This window comes from Salvelinus fontinalis, chromosome 2 (assembly GCF_029448725.1).
Source record: "Salvelinus fontinalis isolate EN_2023a chromosome 2, ASM2944872v1, whole genome shotgun sequence".
In the NCBI taxonomy this organism is placed as follows: Eukaryota; Metazoa; Chordata; class Actinopteri; order Salmoniformes; family Salmonidae; genus Salvelinus; species Salvelinus fontinalis.
Genome location: NC_074666.1, coordinates 48,412,770 through 48,430,194, shown reverse-complemented (window position 1 = coordinate 48,430,194; position 17,425 = coordinate 48,412,770). Strand labels below are relative to the sequence as shown.

At 41.2% G+C, this 17,425-nt stretch overlaps 1 protein-coding gene across 2 annotated transcripts in view; it reads left to right on the top strand.

Annotated features, from left to right (window-relative positions):
* Positions 1-4,204, top strand: part of LOC129820088 (transmembrane protein 132E-like) — a 359,840-nt gene extending 355,636 nt beyond the window's left edge. For both annotated transcript variants that reach the window (XM_055876942.1, XM_055876932.1), the window contains exon 9: positions 1,545-4,204. In XM_055876942.1, coding sequence (XP_055732917.1) covers positions 1,545-2,612 — 1,068 coding nt within the window. In that variant the 3' untranslated portion in view covers positions 2,613-4,204. The remainder of the gene's footprint in view (positions 1-1,544) is intronic.
* Positions 4,205-17,425: the final 13,221 nt, after the last annotated feature.

Below are 17,425 nucleotides of genomic sequence, written 5' to 3'. Positions count from 1 at the left end.
TTTAGCAATGTTTATTATGAGTATTTCTGTAAATTGATGTGGCTTTCTGCAAAATCACCGGATGTTTTGGAACTACTGAACATAATGCGCCAATGTAAACTCTGATTTCTGTTGTTTTGAATTTGGCGCCCTGCAGTTTCACTGGCTGTTGACGAGGTGGGACTACATACCCTAATGAGGTTAAGAACAAATTCTTATTTTACAATGACGGCCTACCCCGTCTTAGCCGGGCGCCGCTGGGCCCGGGATCGAACCAGGGTCTGTAGTGACGCCTCTAGCACTGAGAAGATGCAGTGCCACTTGGGAGCCAAATCCTGAGGTTTAAATTTCAACCTCAAAACAACAGTTTACGTTAATTACTTTTTTCAAATCCAATGTATTTTCCACGTATATTTAACATCACAATTTGTTGACAAATTATGTTGAAACAACGTTGATTTAACCAGTTTGTGCCCGGTGGGTTGTTTGCTTTGTGCATAACCTTTTTCATGTGTCATTGTACTAGTGGGTCATCAGGACAGGGTGACATACTCAATGTATTATTTAAATCATGTTTTTCAAAGGCCCCCTTAATTGTGGAGAGTGGAGATGAGAGGCCCGTGCTCGAGCAGGAATGTCATAGCAACCTTGAAGTTCAGTGTCCACCTGAATCAAATAAAAATAAGTCTCAGGTCTCCAACAGGGCATTCCAATCCAGACAGAATTTAGATAAATGCCTCTCTCGTTGGAAAGTGAAAAGACGTCTCAGTTGGGATCTAAAAGCGCTCTGTCAGAAAAGCTATTTTCTTTTGTCAGTCCTACAAAGCAGGTGCGCGGAGAGGTATTGTTTTAGAAAAAGACCTTGTTACCTGGAGACATGGCCACCGAACATTGCCATTGTTCTCATAATGCCATACTCGAGCTGTCAGGGAAACTGCTGTGCAGTCATGCAGCTCCGTCTGTTTGCCTGCAGGACAACAGTTGCCCAACACCCACTCACCCCTCCTTTCTCAGAGTGAACCGTGTGTTCGCTGGCGTACACTTCTGAGACAGACCGCCTGTGTGTGTCTTGCTCTGTGCCAAGGTAGGGGGTTCCGATGTTTAGACATGCTTAGAAGATTTAGGGATCAGAGCGAGTCAAGAGACTTCAAAGGCAGGAATTGGTCACATACACAGAATCAGTCAAAAGTTTGGACACCTACTCATTCCAGGGTTTTTGTTTATTTTTACTATTTTCTACATACTTGAATGAGTAGTGTACAAACTTTTGACTGGTACTGTATATTCATATCACACATCATGCAGAGGTGTGAAAGAGCATTGGTTTCATCAAACCAACTAACAAAATGCTCATGTTGTGTTTGTCCTGAAAGCATTTCAGCATATTTTTTATCTGGTAAATGTTTGTGTTTCTTAAAAATACATTAAAAATGTCTCTCTCCTTAGCCTCCAGGAGAGTTTGTCCACAGATTGTCCACTATGTATAATTCCTTATTGAAATGCTGGGGCATTGTAATGGTAGAAAAAACACTAATAACTACATTTTCCTCTGCTTGTTATCACAGGAGGCCAGCTTGTCCATCTGGCTTTACTACAGCGACAGCACCGCATCGCCTCTGACCTTCTTCGACCCCAAGGACTACAATCTCAATGCTTCCACGCTGAACGACAAGGTGGTGTATGTATCCCAGGAGCCTCAGCAGCGCTGGCCGGTGGTGGTGGCAGAGGGCGAGGGCTCCGGGGAGATTGTGCGCATGGAGATGACCATCTGTGAGGCCTGTCAGAAGACCAAGCGCAAAAGCATCATCGCTTCGGCCCCTGTGTACGTGAAAGTCCGCTTCGGACCGGAGGAAGACTCAGAGGAGGAAATGGAGATTGAAATCGAGCCAGCCCATGTCACCAGGCAGCCAGTGGTGGACTCCAACATCGGTGGTGGAGGCTTCGAGCCGTCCAACGAGCAGCCGGCGAGCGTTCCCATCGACTACACCAACTTCCCGACTATCAGCAACCAAGAGAGGCCCACCGAGGGAGAGGAAGAGGAGGAAGACGATGACTTTATCCACGCACCCCGCAGTATGACCGACCTGGAGATCGGCATGTATGCCCTACTGGGCGTCTTCTGCCTTGCCATCCTGGTCTTCCTCATCAACTGCATCGTGTTCGTTCTCAAGTACCGCCACAAGAGAATCCCCCCCGAGGGCCAAGCCAACATGGACCACTCCCACCACTGGGTTTTTTTAGGGAACGGACAGCCCTTGAGGGCCCAGAGTGACCTTTCACCCCAGACAGTGGAGAACCCCATCAACCCCATGGAGGGGTTACAGACTTGTTGCCACGGGGACCACCACAGCAGCGGCAGCTCCCAGACCAGCGTTCAAAGCCAGGTCCATGGGAGGGGTGACGGCAGCTCCGGGGGCTCCACCAAGGAGCACGGCGAGGAGGCCAGCTCGCCCACATCCAAGCGCAAGCGCGTCAAGTTCACCACCTTCACCACGCTCCCCACAGAAGACATGCCCTACAACTCTATCCCCATCGCAGATGAAGAGGACATTCAGTGGGTCTGCCAGGACATGGGCTTTCAGGACCCAGAGGAATTGCATGACTACATGCGCAGGATAAAGGAAATAGCCTGAAGGGGCGGCTGTTAAGAAGTCTTGGAGCTTTCTAAAAATACTTTCCTTTCTATTTTTCTCTTTTTCACTTTAGTGACAACTTTTCACAAACAAAAACCATGGCCAACTACTCTTCTGTTTTTGTTTGTGTTCTTTTTTTTTCTTTGCACAGTGCTGTTTCCCGTACACACTCACTTTTTTTGGAAGTCGCAAAAACAATTGGAAAGTCAAAGAGTGGACTAAAGGATTTTAAACGCTAGTGAAATGGCTTTGTGTGGATGTCCTTTCTACAGAGGTAGGGGAGTACACTCTCAAATGGAATTAGAAGCTTCAGTCATGAGCACTGTTTTGGAGGATGGATTTGAAGTTCTCTGTCACTGTTGCTGAGGGTTAGTTAGCAGACAGGAGTGTTTTTAGCGGGACGGGTTGGGTCTTGGCTCTGGGTTTGTCGGTTTATCCAAACTCCAAGTACCTTTTCCAACAAAGAGGCCTTTGATGTGCAGATTACATTTCAAAGAAACTGTTTTTGGGACGCATGGTTTTAGGCCAACATGGGACAACATGATGGACAACCAATTGTCAAAGACGCTCATTAAAAACCATATTACGGATTTCTTTTTATCTTACCAAAGTAGGGAAGCATTCGTCAATGGCAAAACCTCCTTCTTTGTTCTTGGTACAGCACATACTATGGTTTCATTCAATGTCATTACCGTACATTTTGCTACATTTCATACATAGTCCAAGTCAGTGCCCTACTACTGGTTTCATACACTATCCTGATTAAGTCTAATGCCTTAGAATGGGTTATAGAATGGGTTTCACTGATCACAACTGATTTCAATGCTGACATCCTGTTTGCACACTTCGGGTTAAGGGGCAGTGCAGGGGGCAATTATCCAAAATGCTACAACTGGTCAAAGGTTTAGTTATATTGGAAAAGACAAGAGCTTGTACGTATATCATGAAGTAAACAATCTCCAAAATTCTTTGCATGAAAGGAGATACTGAGGCACAATCAGCAATTTTCCAAATTTATAGATGTTTAAATTTGTAAATTATTATCTAATCATACCTAGACAATACTAAAGGACATATGTTATCATGCATTACATGCATGCCGTGCCAGACCTGCCTACTACAGCCCTTCCTCATATGTACATACCATGGCCAGCTGAGGTCCTCTTCAGCAACAACATTACACTGAACTAGTTATCAGGCAGAAAAGGGGGGGAAGTGTTGTGTGCTGGGAACATGTTGGCCCATCACTGTAACCATAGTGTTTCCTCTGCAGTTTTTACTATGATTTCCCACTGTACACCGAGGCCCTAAGAATTACAATGAAAGAACTCTCATCCCGACAAAAGATTTTGCAGCAGAAATCATTCCATTTCCTTTTTTTCTTCTTTTTAAATTATCATCAACTCGTGTAATCATGATCCAATTGAACTTAATTTCTTTCTTTAAATATTTTGGATTTGTGTGTATTGTTTTGTATTGTTCGGTATTACTGCACCGTTGGAGCTAGAAACATAAGCATTTCGCTGCACCTGCGATAACATCTGCAAAATATGTGTACGCGACCAATAAAATGTGATTTGATTTGACACCAACTCATTTGTACAGAGTCAGAATATTTGTGTTGCCAATTTCCAATGAACCTAAACACATAATGAGAAGTACTATGTTTGGTCCAGAATATGTCAGTAATAAAGCATGGATGCTGCTGACGAGCTGGTCATGATTGTCACAGGAGCCAAGCGCACCGGTACTGACACATTGTGCCATTGTTTTGGTGGTGGCACCTATTAAGTTTCTCAGAATTGACTTGGTTTGATGAAATCTTAATTTTGATGTTATGAGTTTTGGTTCGTGTACCTGCACAAATTAGAATGACTAAATGCTAAATGTAATCGGATGCCATTTGTAGGTCTGGTTGCGTAGAGGCATTGGCTAGACTGTGACGAATGTTAAAGCACTGGGTGGGATTCTTTAAAGGTAAGTAATGTTCTTTCGTGCTGATCTGATGATTTGCCAAGTTCTTTTCAGGAGTAATGAAAAATAAACAAAATGGAAAAAGTTTATTTACATGCTCTAAGTAGGGCTTGGATTTGCTGTGGTTTTTTTAATCACATGATGACCAATATGACCACAATGGAAGAGAAAATGTCACCCAACCACTCAATATGAGTTATAAATCAATTCCAATCAGTTAATTTCCACACAAAACATCAGCCTAGATGGCTGACATTTTGTGGCTGTCCTACACGCTTTTTAGTTATTTTAGAATTCTTAAGAATTTGATTTATAGGATGCCATGTGATGTGCATTCCAAGTGGTTTCATTGAATAATGACCTAATTCCACAATGTGATTAAATCTCAATTAAATCCTGTTAACATCTAAAGGTAAATGGTCTTGAAAATCAAAGACATGACTATTCAAGCTTCTGCTTCTAACCCACACAAGTACAAAGAAACGGGTTGAGGAAATGAACAGTTGGTTACAGCAGGCCTTTTTTTGACCCATAGTTTTAACCCCCATTCTAACAATGGTGTTTCAGGATGAATGTGTTGATATTCTACTGTACTTTGATCATCAAATGGATATGTTGTCTCTTGTATTACTGTGGTCAACCCAAATCAGTACCACTGCTTAACAACAGCGGGATATGTTTCTAATAGCAGCTTTTTAACATTCTTCTTTTTTTATAGTCCCTGACTTTCCAAGTCGATTTTATGCTTTCTGAGATCACTCATAGCAGAAGTCTTTATGAAAAACATTTTATAGCTTCTGATAATTTGTATACGTTTCCTTCCTCCATGTATATATATGTATATGCAAAACCATTTTTGTAATGTGACTTTGCTGACGGTGTACATACTTCTGTGTACATTATATTTCTTCTCTGACCTGCTGCTACTTCTCACATGTGATTGAATACTTCTGAAATGTACCCCACGTGAAGACGTGCAAACCTCACGGTTCTGGTGACTGTGCACCACCACACTGACGATACTATGTTCATGTACAGAACACTGTTCAATTTCCTGTATTCTCCTGAAAAACAAAACCCTTGTATATTCCTCCATATGTCAAGGACTAAAGAAAATACAATACATAAACAATGTGTCCTTTCTACTCATCGTTATAACACTGTCATAAAAAACTGTCATTGGGTCACATACTGTGTATGCATTCTCATTTTCCAAACTTCAAAATGTCTTTATGTTAGAAGGTAGATGCAATTATTTTAACCATACTTCAGTTATTTTTCAGGCCCTAGGAATGGCAGGATGCAGTTCCTTATCATACAGTTAATCAGAAGTAAGAAAGCCAGACCCACATACACAGACCATTTTCATTCTACTACCATTTAATTATTGTCTGGCTACCCAGACTCCTTGCTCCGGCCAAATGCTATACCATGCCCACGGACACTTGTTCATTTTCCTCAGTCTGGATCTGAGTACCTCCCCAACTCTTTACCGAATGAGAACACATTCTAACCGTTCTGATTGGTCCCAAAAACCAATGGGTTGGGCCAGAGCCAGAACACACGTGGGTAAAGCAGCGTTTTGAAAATTCATAATTGGCTTTGATACCCTCATTGGTTAGAGATTATCCAATTGCTGATGACTTTGTTTTGTACAACACCCTCATTTTGACATCACCACGTCAAAACGTGCAGCCAGAAAAACAGCGAAGTACCTGCATTTGCATTTGTTTAAGCTGTTTTCTAGTGACATTTATTTGGAGACATCCATAACAATGAGCTAATGAGGTGCGATTTCCCATGTCATAGAAAATGTGCTCACTCGTCAGGACACTGTTGTTCAGAGGAGCTAGCCAACAACACAGCTAACACAATAACTTCAAACTGAAGCTGGAAAGACTGCAAACTAGCTGCACTTCATTTTGTTTTTACCTTTTTTCAATTGACATTTATTTGTATATATCCATAAAAATTATGCCAGCTGATTCATTATTTCCACTGGCTGAGAAACACTGCCTGCCTGTCTGTCTCGTCCCGACCCCCGACACGTTCATTACTATGGGACAGCTGGATATCGAATTTGAATATTGAAACAATGTCGCAAAATTCCGGAGAGAGACAGCAAGGTTTATACAAATCTCAGCTGTTGAAAACTAAATGTTAGTCTAAAAAAATGTGTGAGATAATGTCTTTTTATGCTTTTTATAGTGGAGATCAAGTTTATAAATTGCATGGCTGGGCTGATGAGATAGTGGAATGCACATTCAGATGACACATAGTAAATAGGCATTTTAACGTCATGGATTTAGCCGGTGGTAACTTGTGGAATAGACACCGGCTGGAATGCGGTTTTAACCAATCAGCATTCAGGATTAGACCCACACGTTGTATAAGATCATTTACATAATCGTAACAAAACTTTTTGATTTTTCAAACTTCACATAATTTGTAGTAATAAAACAACCTGAAATCTAAATTAAGATCATGTGGAATTGGACTTCCCACAGCTTTTCAAAAAAGCCTTTCTTACCGATTAAATCTCAATTATGCACCCAATTATTCTCACAACACAATTATCACATTAACATATATAATGTATCAAAGTTGACCATCCATTCTGAATTAGTGGCCCTTCAATGCATTGGCCTATATGATTATAGGAGCTCGGGACTAATTATAGTTAGAGAAGTTAAATCTGAGATTTAGTGAGATACCGCAGACGGGCTTCTCCACATTGTCCTCTGTTCGTCTGCCTAAATGTGTGTCATCTCATGCCTGCCTAATGGTCACCATAGAACTACATGGGTACAAAGTAGTTTTCCCCCAGTAAATTGAAGAGGGGGGAGGCTTGAACTGCTCAGAACTCTTTCAACTTGTCCAGAAAATCTATCAAATGCAGTTCTGGTCTACTGATTGTTGCCTCACCCCCACAAATCTGACAGGAACTAGACAATGTGTGGTTGGTTTCAGTTTCCTCTATCGTCTCTGGTTAAATGGGTAAGTACAGTAAGTGGTACTCCTCTCTCTGTGGTTATCTCCATTTACTGTACCAAGAGAGCCTAGGGCGGACCAGTCCGAGTACAGAGGTAAAACAGGAGCCTGTCTGCCTCTGTTCCTGATATCCTACTGTGTGAGAGATACTTTATCTTGAGAATGGGTCATTTAGCCATCTGTCATTTAATGCACAAGGATGTCTATCAGTCACGCAACTGTTTCTGTTTGCCTCAGGGGGTAGGTTAACCTTAAGTCTTTCCAGGTAGAACTGCCTGATTTATCTGTTCCAGTGTAACCAAAGACAGAGGGCAATCATTGGTTTCCAACAAGGTCTTCATGCTATGAATCATTAGCTAAAGTAACATTGACTTGATGTGTATTAAATGTGCCCATGTGGATGCTGCTATATTGGTAGTACTAAGTGGATAGGGTGCGATGATGATTGATTTTGAAAATGTGCTATATATATGTGATCTAGATGTCATGAATACACCGCTGTCACTCAAGGGAAGCAATCTCATACATTTCATTCATAATAGTTTATCTTGGATAAACATGGTATCCGCAACATCTGTAGGATAAGTCAGAGATGGAATTAACACAGGGATATGAAAGTGATGACCATACAATCAAACACCAAATGTCCATACCATCAGTGTATGCTGTATCAAACTGGCAAGTACTGCACAAAACATACTGCACATAGTGTCGTGACATTATCGGTTATCTAATTCATAATCGGTGGAGGATAAGCAGACAATATGACAGGATAAGTAATGAGCTTTAAAAATTGAAATATTAGAGGAAAATGGAAGCTTACTTTGACTGCATCTGTAGAAAGTTTGAAAACTGTCAGCAAACAGAATAAATTAATATAATTCCTCAAATGTGGCAATGAATGGAAAGAATAATTGGTTGCGATTTTGCGTAACTGCATCTGTCAACAGTGGCATGGTGGTTTAATCACTGTGACCCAATAGTGTCAAATGGCGCATTGCCTCACAGTCCTTCATTTTCATCATCACTGATAGTAATACAGTAAGAATCATTTTGATAACTATATGATTGCATTTCCATGTCATGTAGCTTTGTGAACAATATGTTAAGTGATCATTCGGCAACAATGCTTTGATTAAATAAATGAAGTTACGGTAATGATTACATATGTCCGGCGATACACTCAGTTTAAGTTTGACACTATGGGGACAGTTTTACTGGACACAGATTAAGCTAATCCTGGACTAATGAGACATTTCAATTACGATTATCCATTGACCATGCTTTTCAGTTCTGGAGCAGGCTTGATCTGTGTCAAGGAAACTGGCCCACATGTACTTAATAAAAATTACAATACTTTCCCCTTCATTGAATTAAAGGTCAACTGCCCTTGAAAACTGACTTCTCCTTTTGAAAGCCGCCTATGTGAAATCGATATGAGTCAGAAACATTTATTCTAGTGTCAAAATTGACTACAAAGGGTAAATAGGATAATTTGGTCATAAAGTCATGCTTCATGACTTGAGGGTTTGGTTAGGATTACAAATATGTCAACAATTCATGCCTTCTTTAGCCGGTTAACTGGGCAGCCGAAGACCTTCCCTTAGGAGGACCAATAGTATGGTAGAAAATGAGCCCACCCGAAGTATCAAGTCACGCAAAATGAACTTGCCCAACAAGTGGAACGTCTCATCCAAATGGATGACGTATGTTGCGTAGCTCAGAGTCTAGTGTGGAGAAGAATGGATTAGTTTCAGACAGTCATCCTGATAAACCCTTCCCAGTTAATTTACGCTGGTTGGCTGGCAACCGCAGCTGCATGGCACTAGTTAAAACTTGTAAACGAAAGTGATGTTAATGTCGATGGGTGACGTGAGAAATACCTTTCCCTGGATTTGCTCACTATCTCCAATTTGTTCCAACCGACTTGATTTTATTTTGATTAGGATAGCAGCCTACACGAGAAATAACTTGTAATATTGGTCGTAACTATGTGGATGTCACCGTGACCTGGTCTACAATGCTCAATGGCGAGAGTTTGCGCTGCAAGCTGATAACACAACAACACAGGGCAGGCACCGTGTCCTTTGCTCCCGCTTGCAGCAGTAAGGAGAGGGAAGTAATTCGATAGTGTAGCCAATATCAGGCCAGGGTGACGGCTAAAGCACATTTATTTTAGTGATTTTAATCGAAAAGTTACAACTACGGCATTTATATCTAACGTTCAATTTTTGTTTTTTAAAAAAGACCGAACAGATACTCAGATAAAAATGTTATGATTTCAACTTCAGGAGACAAGTTTCGAATTCCAGCTGAAGTTTCTAGCCACAAGCATAAACTAGCTTGCTGGGAAGTGCTCATCAGGACAACTGACTGAACCGAATCTGTTCTCCCCACTCGACTCTCCTGCGCGACGAACATCAATGAATAGCCTTTCCTACAAGTGGATAGTACTTGCCCTTGCTCGGGAAATAGCTACTCTAGTGAAAATGGGTTTCTATAAAGTTCAACAATCTTGGGCTGATAGCCAGGATATGGATTACCTCCGACTAGCTTCTACTTGGGCTGTCAACCGTCAAACCTGAGACTGGTGTGTTGTTGGCAAGTAGCTACATTTTGTCATGCTGACATATGTCCCTTGTAAATTAGCTATGAATCATAATCTCTGATTGGCTAAATTCAACAGTGTATTTAATGTTGGCTTCCATGCCTGTATGGTGACAGACTTTCTCTCTCCCACCCTCTCTTTCTCTGTGATAGGAGCTGGGCCCGATATGTAAGTCTGTGACGAGAGGACTCACAAGTGTCTTTAGTAATATCAGATTCACCTTTAATAACCAAATACATTTGCATGTACAAGAGTTTGACTCATTGAAATATGGGACACCATGCAGGAAGGTATGACGACTGACATGTTTGGCAAGGTAGCCCCAGCACCACCAGAGAAAATGTAGATGGGTACAGTATCTGTATTGGCTGTGAATGACAATAAAAAGTCAGCCAGCAGCCATAACCCTGTATAGGCGACCAAAGCACTGCCCCACTTTATTTACTGATTTATCTGAACTATTGTCTATTGTCCTTGAGAGCTATGATAGAATCCTTGTGTTGGGGGCGATTTTAATATTCATGTTGACAAAGAGACTGACTCCAAGGCCATTGAATTTATGAATCTTTTGAGCTCTATGGACTTTATCCAACATGTTACTGGGCCCACTTACTGTATAACCGTGGCCATACTCTGGACCTGGTTATTACCAAGGGGCTTTCTATTGACATATCCTCTATTATTGATGTTGCTTTATCTGATCACCACTGTGACATTTTTACTACCTTGTTGCCCATAGCACAGGGTAATACTGAACGCATTATTAATAAACGCTATCTTACCTCTGAAATTGCTACAGATTTTGTTGAGTGTATGAACAATACTCCACCACCTATTCCGCCTTCCTCTCGTGATGATTTAGTTAATAAATTTAAAAGCAAATTAAGGGCAACCATTGATGCCATACGGTGGCTCCAATAAAGTTGAAAAAATATCACATCCAATAGGAGAGCCTGGATGAGTGAGGAAACTTGGATGTGAGGAAACTTGGATGAGTGAGGAAACTAATCAATTAAAGAGAAATTGCAGAAAGGAAGAGTGGAGAAAGTCAAAGTTGCAGGTCCATGATATTCTGAGAGAGCAACTTGGCATATACAGTGCATTCGGAAAGTATTCAGACGACTTAACTTTTTCCACATTTTGTTATTTTACAGCCTTATTCTGAAATGGATTACATTGTTTTTTCACCTCATCAATCTATACACAATACCCCATAATGACAAAGCAAAAATAGGTTTTTAGAATTTTAGCAAATGTTTAAAAAAAAAAATACGAACTGAAAAATCACATTTACATAAGTATTCAGATCCTTTACTCAGTACTTTGTTGAAGCACCTTTGGCAGCGATTACTGCCTCGACCGTTCTTGGGTATGACGCTACAAGCTTGGCACACCTGTATTTGGGGAGTTGCTCCCATTCTCCTCTGCAGATCATCTCAAGCTCTGTCAGGTTGGACGCTGCACAGCTATTTTCAGGTCTCTCCAGAGTTGATCGATCAGGTTCAAGTCCGGGCTCTGGCTGGGCTACTCAAAGACATTCAGAGACTTGTCCCAAAGCCCCTCCTGCGTTGTCTTGGCTGTGTGCTTAGGGTCGGTGTCCTGTTGGAAGGTGAACCTTCGCCCCAGTCTGAGGTCCTGAGCGCTCTGAAGCAGGTTTTCATCAAGGATCGCTCTGTACTTTGCTCTGTTCATCCCTCGATCCTGCCAGTACCTGTCGCTAAAAAACATCCCCACGTATTGGAGTGGCCATCACAAAGCCCTGACCTCAATCCTATAGAAAATGTGTGGGCGCAACTGAAAAAGCGTGTGCGAGCAAGGATGCCTACAAACCTGACTCAGTTACACCAGCTCTGTCAGGAGCAATGGGACAAAATTCACCCAACTTATTGTGGGAAGCTTGTGGAAGGCTACCTGAAACGTTTGACCCATGTTAAACAATTTAAAGGCAATGCTAACAAATACTAATTGGGTGTATGTAAACTTCTGACCCACAGGGAATTTGATGAAATAAATGTAAAAGCTGAAATAAATAATTCTCTCTACTATTATTCTGACATTTCACATTCTTAAAATAAAGCGGTGATCCTAACTGACCTAAGACAGGGAATTTTTACTAGGATTAAATGTCAGGAATTGTGAAAAAACTGAGTTTAAATGTATTTGACTAAGGTGTGTAAACTTCCGACTTCAACTGTATTTTACCCCTGCATTTTACCCCTTGGCAGCGTTATCAGAAAGCACAGCATCGATTTTCCCTGCTACGCAGACAATACGCAACTTTTCATTCCTGTGTCTCCAGTAGATTTTAGCTCCATGTATTAGTGATTGTATTAGTGATTTAAAAACTTTGATAACTCACAACTTCCTCCAGCTAAATCCAGACAAGACCGAGGTACTTATTGTTGGAGCCAAAGCACAGAGAGAGAATGTAGCCGCACATTTTAGTTCATGGGCAATAAAGGTGTTATTTTAGATTCTGAACTAAAATCCGAAACACAAATTAGGAATGTGACACAAATAGGTTTTTACCAACTGAGGAACATTGCCAAATGCGTCCATTTCGCTCTAAGGCTGAAACTCATCCATGCTTTTATTACAAGCAGGCTTGACTACTGTAATTCTCTCCTGCCTGGTCTACCCAAGAAAGCCATTGGTCAACTGCAAAACATAGAGAATGCTGCAGCACGGGTATTCATCAAGACCAGACGGCTCATTTTCTGTGAAGAACATGTAAAATAACACATTTTCATGAAGTGCACACTGTACACCCCCCTACACATTTATATTACATATGTGGTGTTCGGGTCCACTGGTAAAAATGTGCCAAAGTGTGTGTGTGTGTAGGTGAAGACAAGTAAAAATTAAACAAAGAGGTTTGCTGTGTACCTTCACAGTCATTTTTGCAGAGAGAGAAGCTAGTGTCGAAGGAGCGTCCTCCACTTTGGAAGATGAAGAATTTTCCGAATATGAGGATCACGTCTTGGAGTATCAGAATACGAAGTCTGACAGCGCAATGGAGAAGACAATGAGATTGACCCCTCAGCCAGCCCCAGGACCAGCCCATCAGCAACCAGCTCATCAGCAGCCTTCAGGAGGAGAAATATGGATGTTAAAAAAATTGGGAAATTGAATGGTTTTCGTGCCCAAGGAATGAGCCACCCCGCATGGCTGTTAATGTGATAATGATGCAACCAGGGCCGACGCAGATGGTGGTTACTCATGTGCAGGACATAGTCTTCTTTTGAATTGTTAATCCCAGACACCATCAAGAAAATGATTCTGGACTGCACTAATTTGGAGGGAAGGTGTGTTTTTGGAGAGAGAAGGAAGGAGATGGACCAAACTCATTTACATGCATACTTTGGGGTTCTTATCCTTGCTGGGTTTTTTTTCAGATCCAATGGGGAATCCATAGAATCCCTGTGGGATGCAGAAACTGGCAGATAATATTTCCTTGAAACAATGTCTCTGGAAAACATCCACATTATGTCCAGGATTATCCGCTTTGATAACCAAGACACCAGACCAGCTCAGCGACAGAGACACAAGCTAGCTGCAATCAGGTCAGTGTAGAACAAGTGGATGGACTGCCTTCCCCTGTTTTACAACCCTGGGCCCAACGTTACTGTTGATGAACAGCATATGCCATTTAGGGACCACTGCCCCTTCAGGCAGTACATCAGGCAGTACAGTACGAGAATTTGTGGTCAGGAACATCAAAAACCAGAAATCATAATGCATTACAATGCCACAAAAGGAGGGGTTTAAACAAGCTGGCAATGGCTACAGCTGCAAAAGAAGAACCCTAAGCTGGCCACTTCTGATATTTTTGGCCACGCTGATATCATCTCAGCGTGAAACGTGTTTGTCATCTGGATGGCGTTGAACCCAGATTGGAACAGAGGGAAGCTCCAGAGGAGACGGCTCTTTCTCGAGGAGCTGGGCAAGGCATTGGTAAGACCTCAAATCCAGAGAAGGCAACATAGAACCTGAGGGGGGTTGAAACTGTGGATACTAAAAGAGATCTTAAAACACATATTTTTATCTTAGCTTTTCCTTAGGGTGCTTTTTACTTGTTCAGTTTGTGTCATTCTTTCGTTTTTTTATCTTGTGTTTGTTGTGTAGTAAATATTTCAGCATTTATTTTCATTATTTTTTATTTGTGTTTTCTTGTAAAGCACATTGCGTTGCATTCCATGTCTGAAATGTGCTGTATAAATAACTTGATTTGATCTACATTCAAGCTGGGATATGTTTCTGCAATGTCTACATGTAGCCCAGAACTGTGAGGATATCCGTTCTGGGATTTGTCTCCCAGGAAAGATCTAGGCCAAACGGAGGAAATAAGGAGAGATGAGTCAAGACAAAACTAGCCAGTTATAGAATATTGTGTTGTAGGACAGCTGAGCTGACAGTAGTTGATATCGTTTCTACGGTAACATGTACTTTGACAAGATGGCGCCGACAGACACTGTCGCCCTGTTTCTAGCTCTGTGCCAACTTTGCAGTATATTTTTGTTATTTCTTACATTTGCTCAGAAAACGTATTGTATTATTGCCTACTTATTATTATTTTCCAAGAGAATAAGCTCTTTGCAAGGTTTTTTATATCTTCCCTGTCATACGACCATCATTTTCTGACTCAAATACGATTCCCTCAAGGTTGCTCTGAGGTCCAAAAGATTTCAAATTGAAATGTTGTGATATGTAACTTTTAAGCATTTATTTGAAACTATCTACATTGATCAGTCCAAAATTACTTTTTTATTCTGTAATGGAAATACATTACATGGCCAAGAGTACATGGCCAAGGCTATTCAGCTATTTCAGTCACACCCATTGCTGACAGGTGTATGAAATCGAGCACACAGCCATGTAATCTCCATAGACAAACATTGTCAGTAGAATGGCACATACTAAAGAGCCCAGTGACATTCAACGTGACATCGTCGGAGGATGACTCCTTTACAAGTCAGTTGATTAAATTTCTGCCCTGCTAAAGCTGCCCCGGTCAACTGTAAGTGCTGTTGTTGTGAAGTGGAAACGTCTAGGAGCAACAACGCCTCAATGGTAGGACACACAAGGTCACAAAACGGGACCACCGAGTGCTGAAGAGCGTAGCGGATAAAAATCGTCTGTCCTCGTTTTCAAAAGCCCTTTTGTGGGTAAAAACATGTACATATTACCTCAATTACCTCAACTAACCTGTGCACCCGCACATTGACTCTGTACCGGTACCCCCTGTATATAGCATCGCTACTGTTATTTTATTGTTGCTCTTTAATTATTTGTTATTTTTCAATTTTCTTTTTTAAATATTTTTTTTACTTCATTTTATTTTAGTAAATACTTTCTCAACTATTATTTGTCTTAAAACTGCATTGTTGCTTAAAGGCTTGTAAGTAAGCATGTCAGGTAAGGTCTACCTGTGCATGTGACAAGTAAAATTTGATTTGATTTAAGATGAGAAGTCTGTCCATAATATAGTGTAATAGAACTATTAACAAAGCAGGTCCTACAAGCTCTTGTTTTGTCGCACCTGGACTACTGTTCAGTCGTGTGGTCAGGTGCCACAAAGAGGGACTTCTGGGCAGCACGGCTGGCCCTTGGATGTACACAGAGAGCAAACATTAATAATATGCATGTCAATCTCTCCTGGCTCAAAGTAGAGGAGAGATTGACTTCATCACTACTTGTATTTGTGAGAGGTATTGACATGTTGAAAACACTGAGCTGTTTGTTTAAACGACTAGCACACAGCTCAGACACCCATGCATACTCCACAAGATATCCCACCAGAGGTCTCTTCACAGTCCCCAAGTCCAGAACAGACTATGGGAGGTGCACAGTACTACATAGAGCCATGATTGCATGGAACTCTATTCCACACCAGGAAACTGATGCAAGCAGTAAAATCTGATTTAAAAAACGGACAAAAATACACGTAATGGAGCAGTGGGGACCGTGAAGCAACACAAGCATCGGCACAGACACATGCATACACACACATGATAACATACGCACTATACAGACTCATACATATGAAGTTTGTATTGTAGATATGTGGCAGTAACGTTTGGGCCTGAGGGCACACATTTAGTGTGTTGTGAATTCTGTATTAACTGTATTGTAATTTTTTTTAAATTGTATAATTGCCTTACTTTTGCCGGACCCCATAAAGAGTAGCTGCTGCCTTGGCAACAGCTAATGGGGATCCATAATAAATACAAATAAGTTCTACATACCCACCAACAAATCAATTTATTGCAGGTTAATAGTGAACAAGTGAACAGGGGGTTGTGCTGGACAGTGATGAAGAGCTTGAAAGATATGTGTGCATATCTCCTAATAATTGAACCACGTAGGCCAAATGTGATGGATGAGTCAGTTTGTCTTCCTCTGATTTGCAAATAACCGCTTCAAAATGATTGAGGGTCATTTGTAAAGCTGGCTGTCCTCCTCAATGATAGCAGTAGCTTGTGTATGGCCTTTCTCGGTTGTGCCTTTCTACAACAGAGGCTGACAAACAATCATTTAAGTCTTTATAAAGGGATTAAAGGTGGACTATTACATCAACCCAACCCCTCAGGCAGCCAATATACAAGATCTCCAAATTATATTTAGGGTGCATCTTGTGTCACATATTTTTTACATTTATTTAACTAGGCAAGTCAGTTAAGAACACATTCTTATTTACAATGACGGCCTACCCCAAACGATGCTGGGCTATTGTGCGCCACCCTATGGGACTCCCAATCACATCCGGATGTAATTACAGTACTCCTACTCTGCTAAGCTTGATACATATGTCCCCTGAACTGTAGCTCAAGTCATTTCAAATGACTACACCAGCTAGACCAAATAGTGTTGTTTATTTGCTTCCAATATGCCAATAGGCAATGTGACTCTCGAGTCGAGAAGTTGATAGAGTAGCCTGGTTTCCATCTGGGTGGCCTGGAAACAGAACCGGCGAAAAGAAGCACACAAGCGACTTTTGTGCCTAGTGACAGAGCGGCTGTCAAATTAACTATCAAATATGGGACTGGAGAAATGTCATCGCTATCAAATTCATAGACAGAGCTTTGGATGCAAAAACTGACCATCTATGACATCAAAATTAAAGTTTTAACCATGTTTTGAGGCTATATAGTGTTTGATTAAGTTTAATTTGTCCATAAATATTGACAGAAAACAAGCTTATAATTTGGGTTCTGATGGGGTAAGGCAGTTGAACACTCAA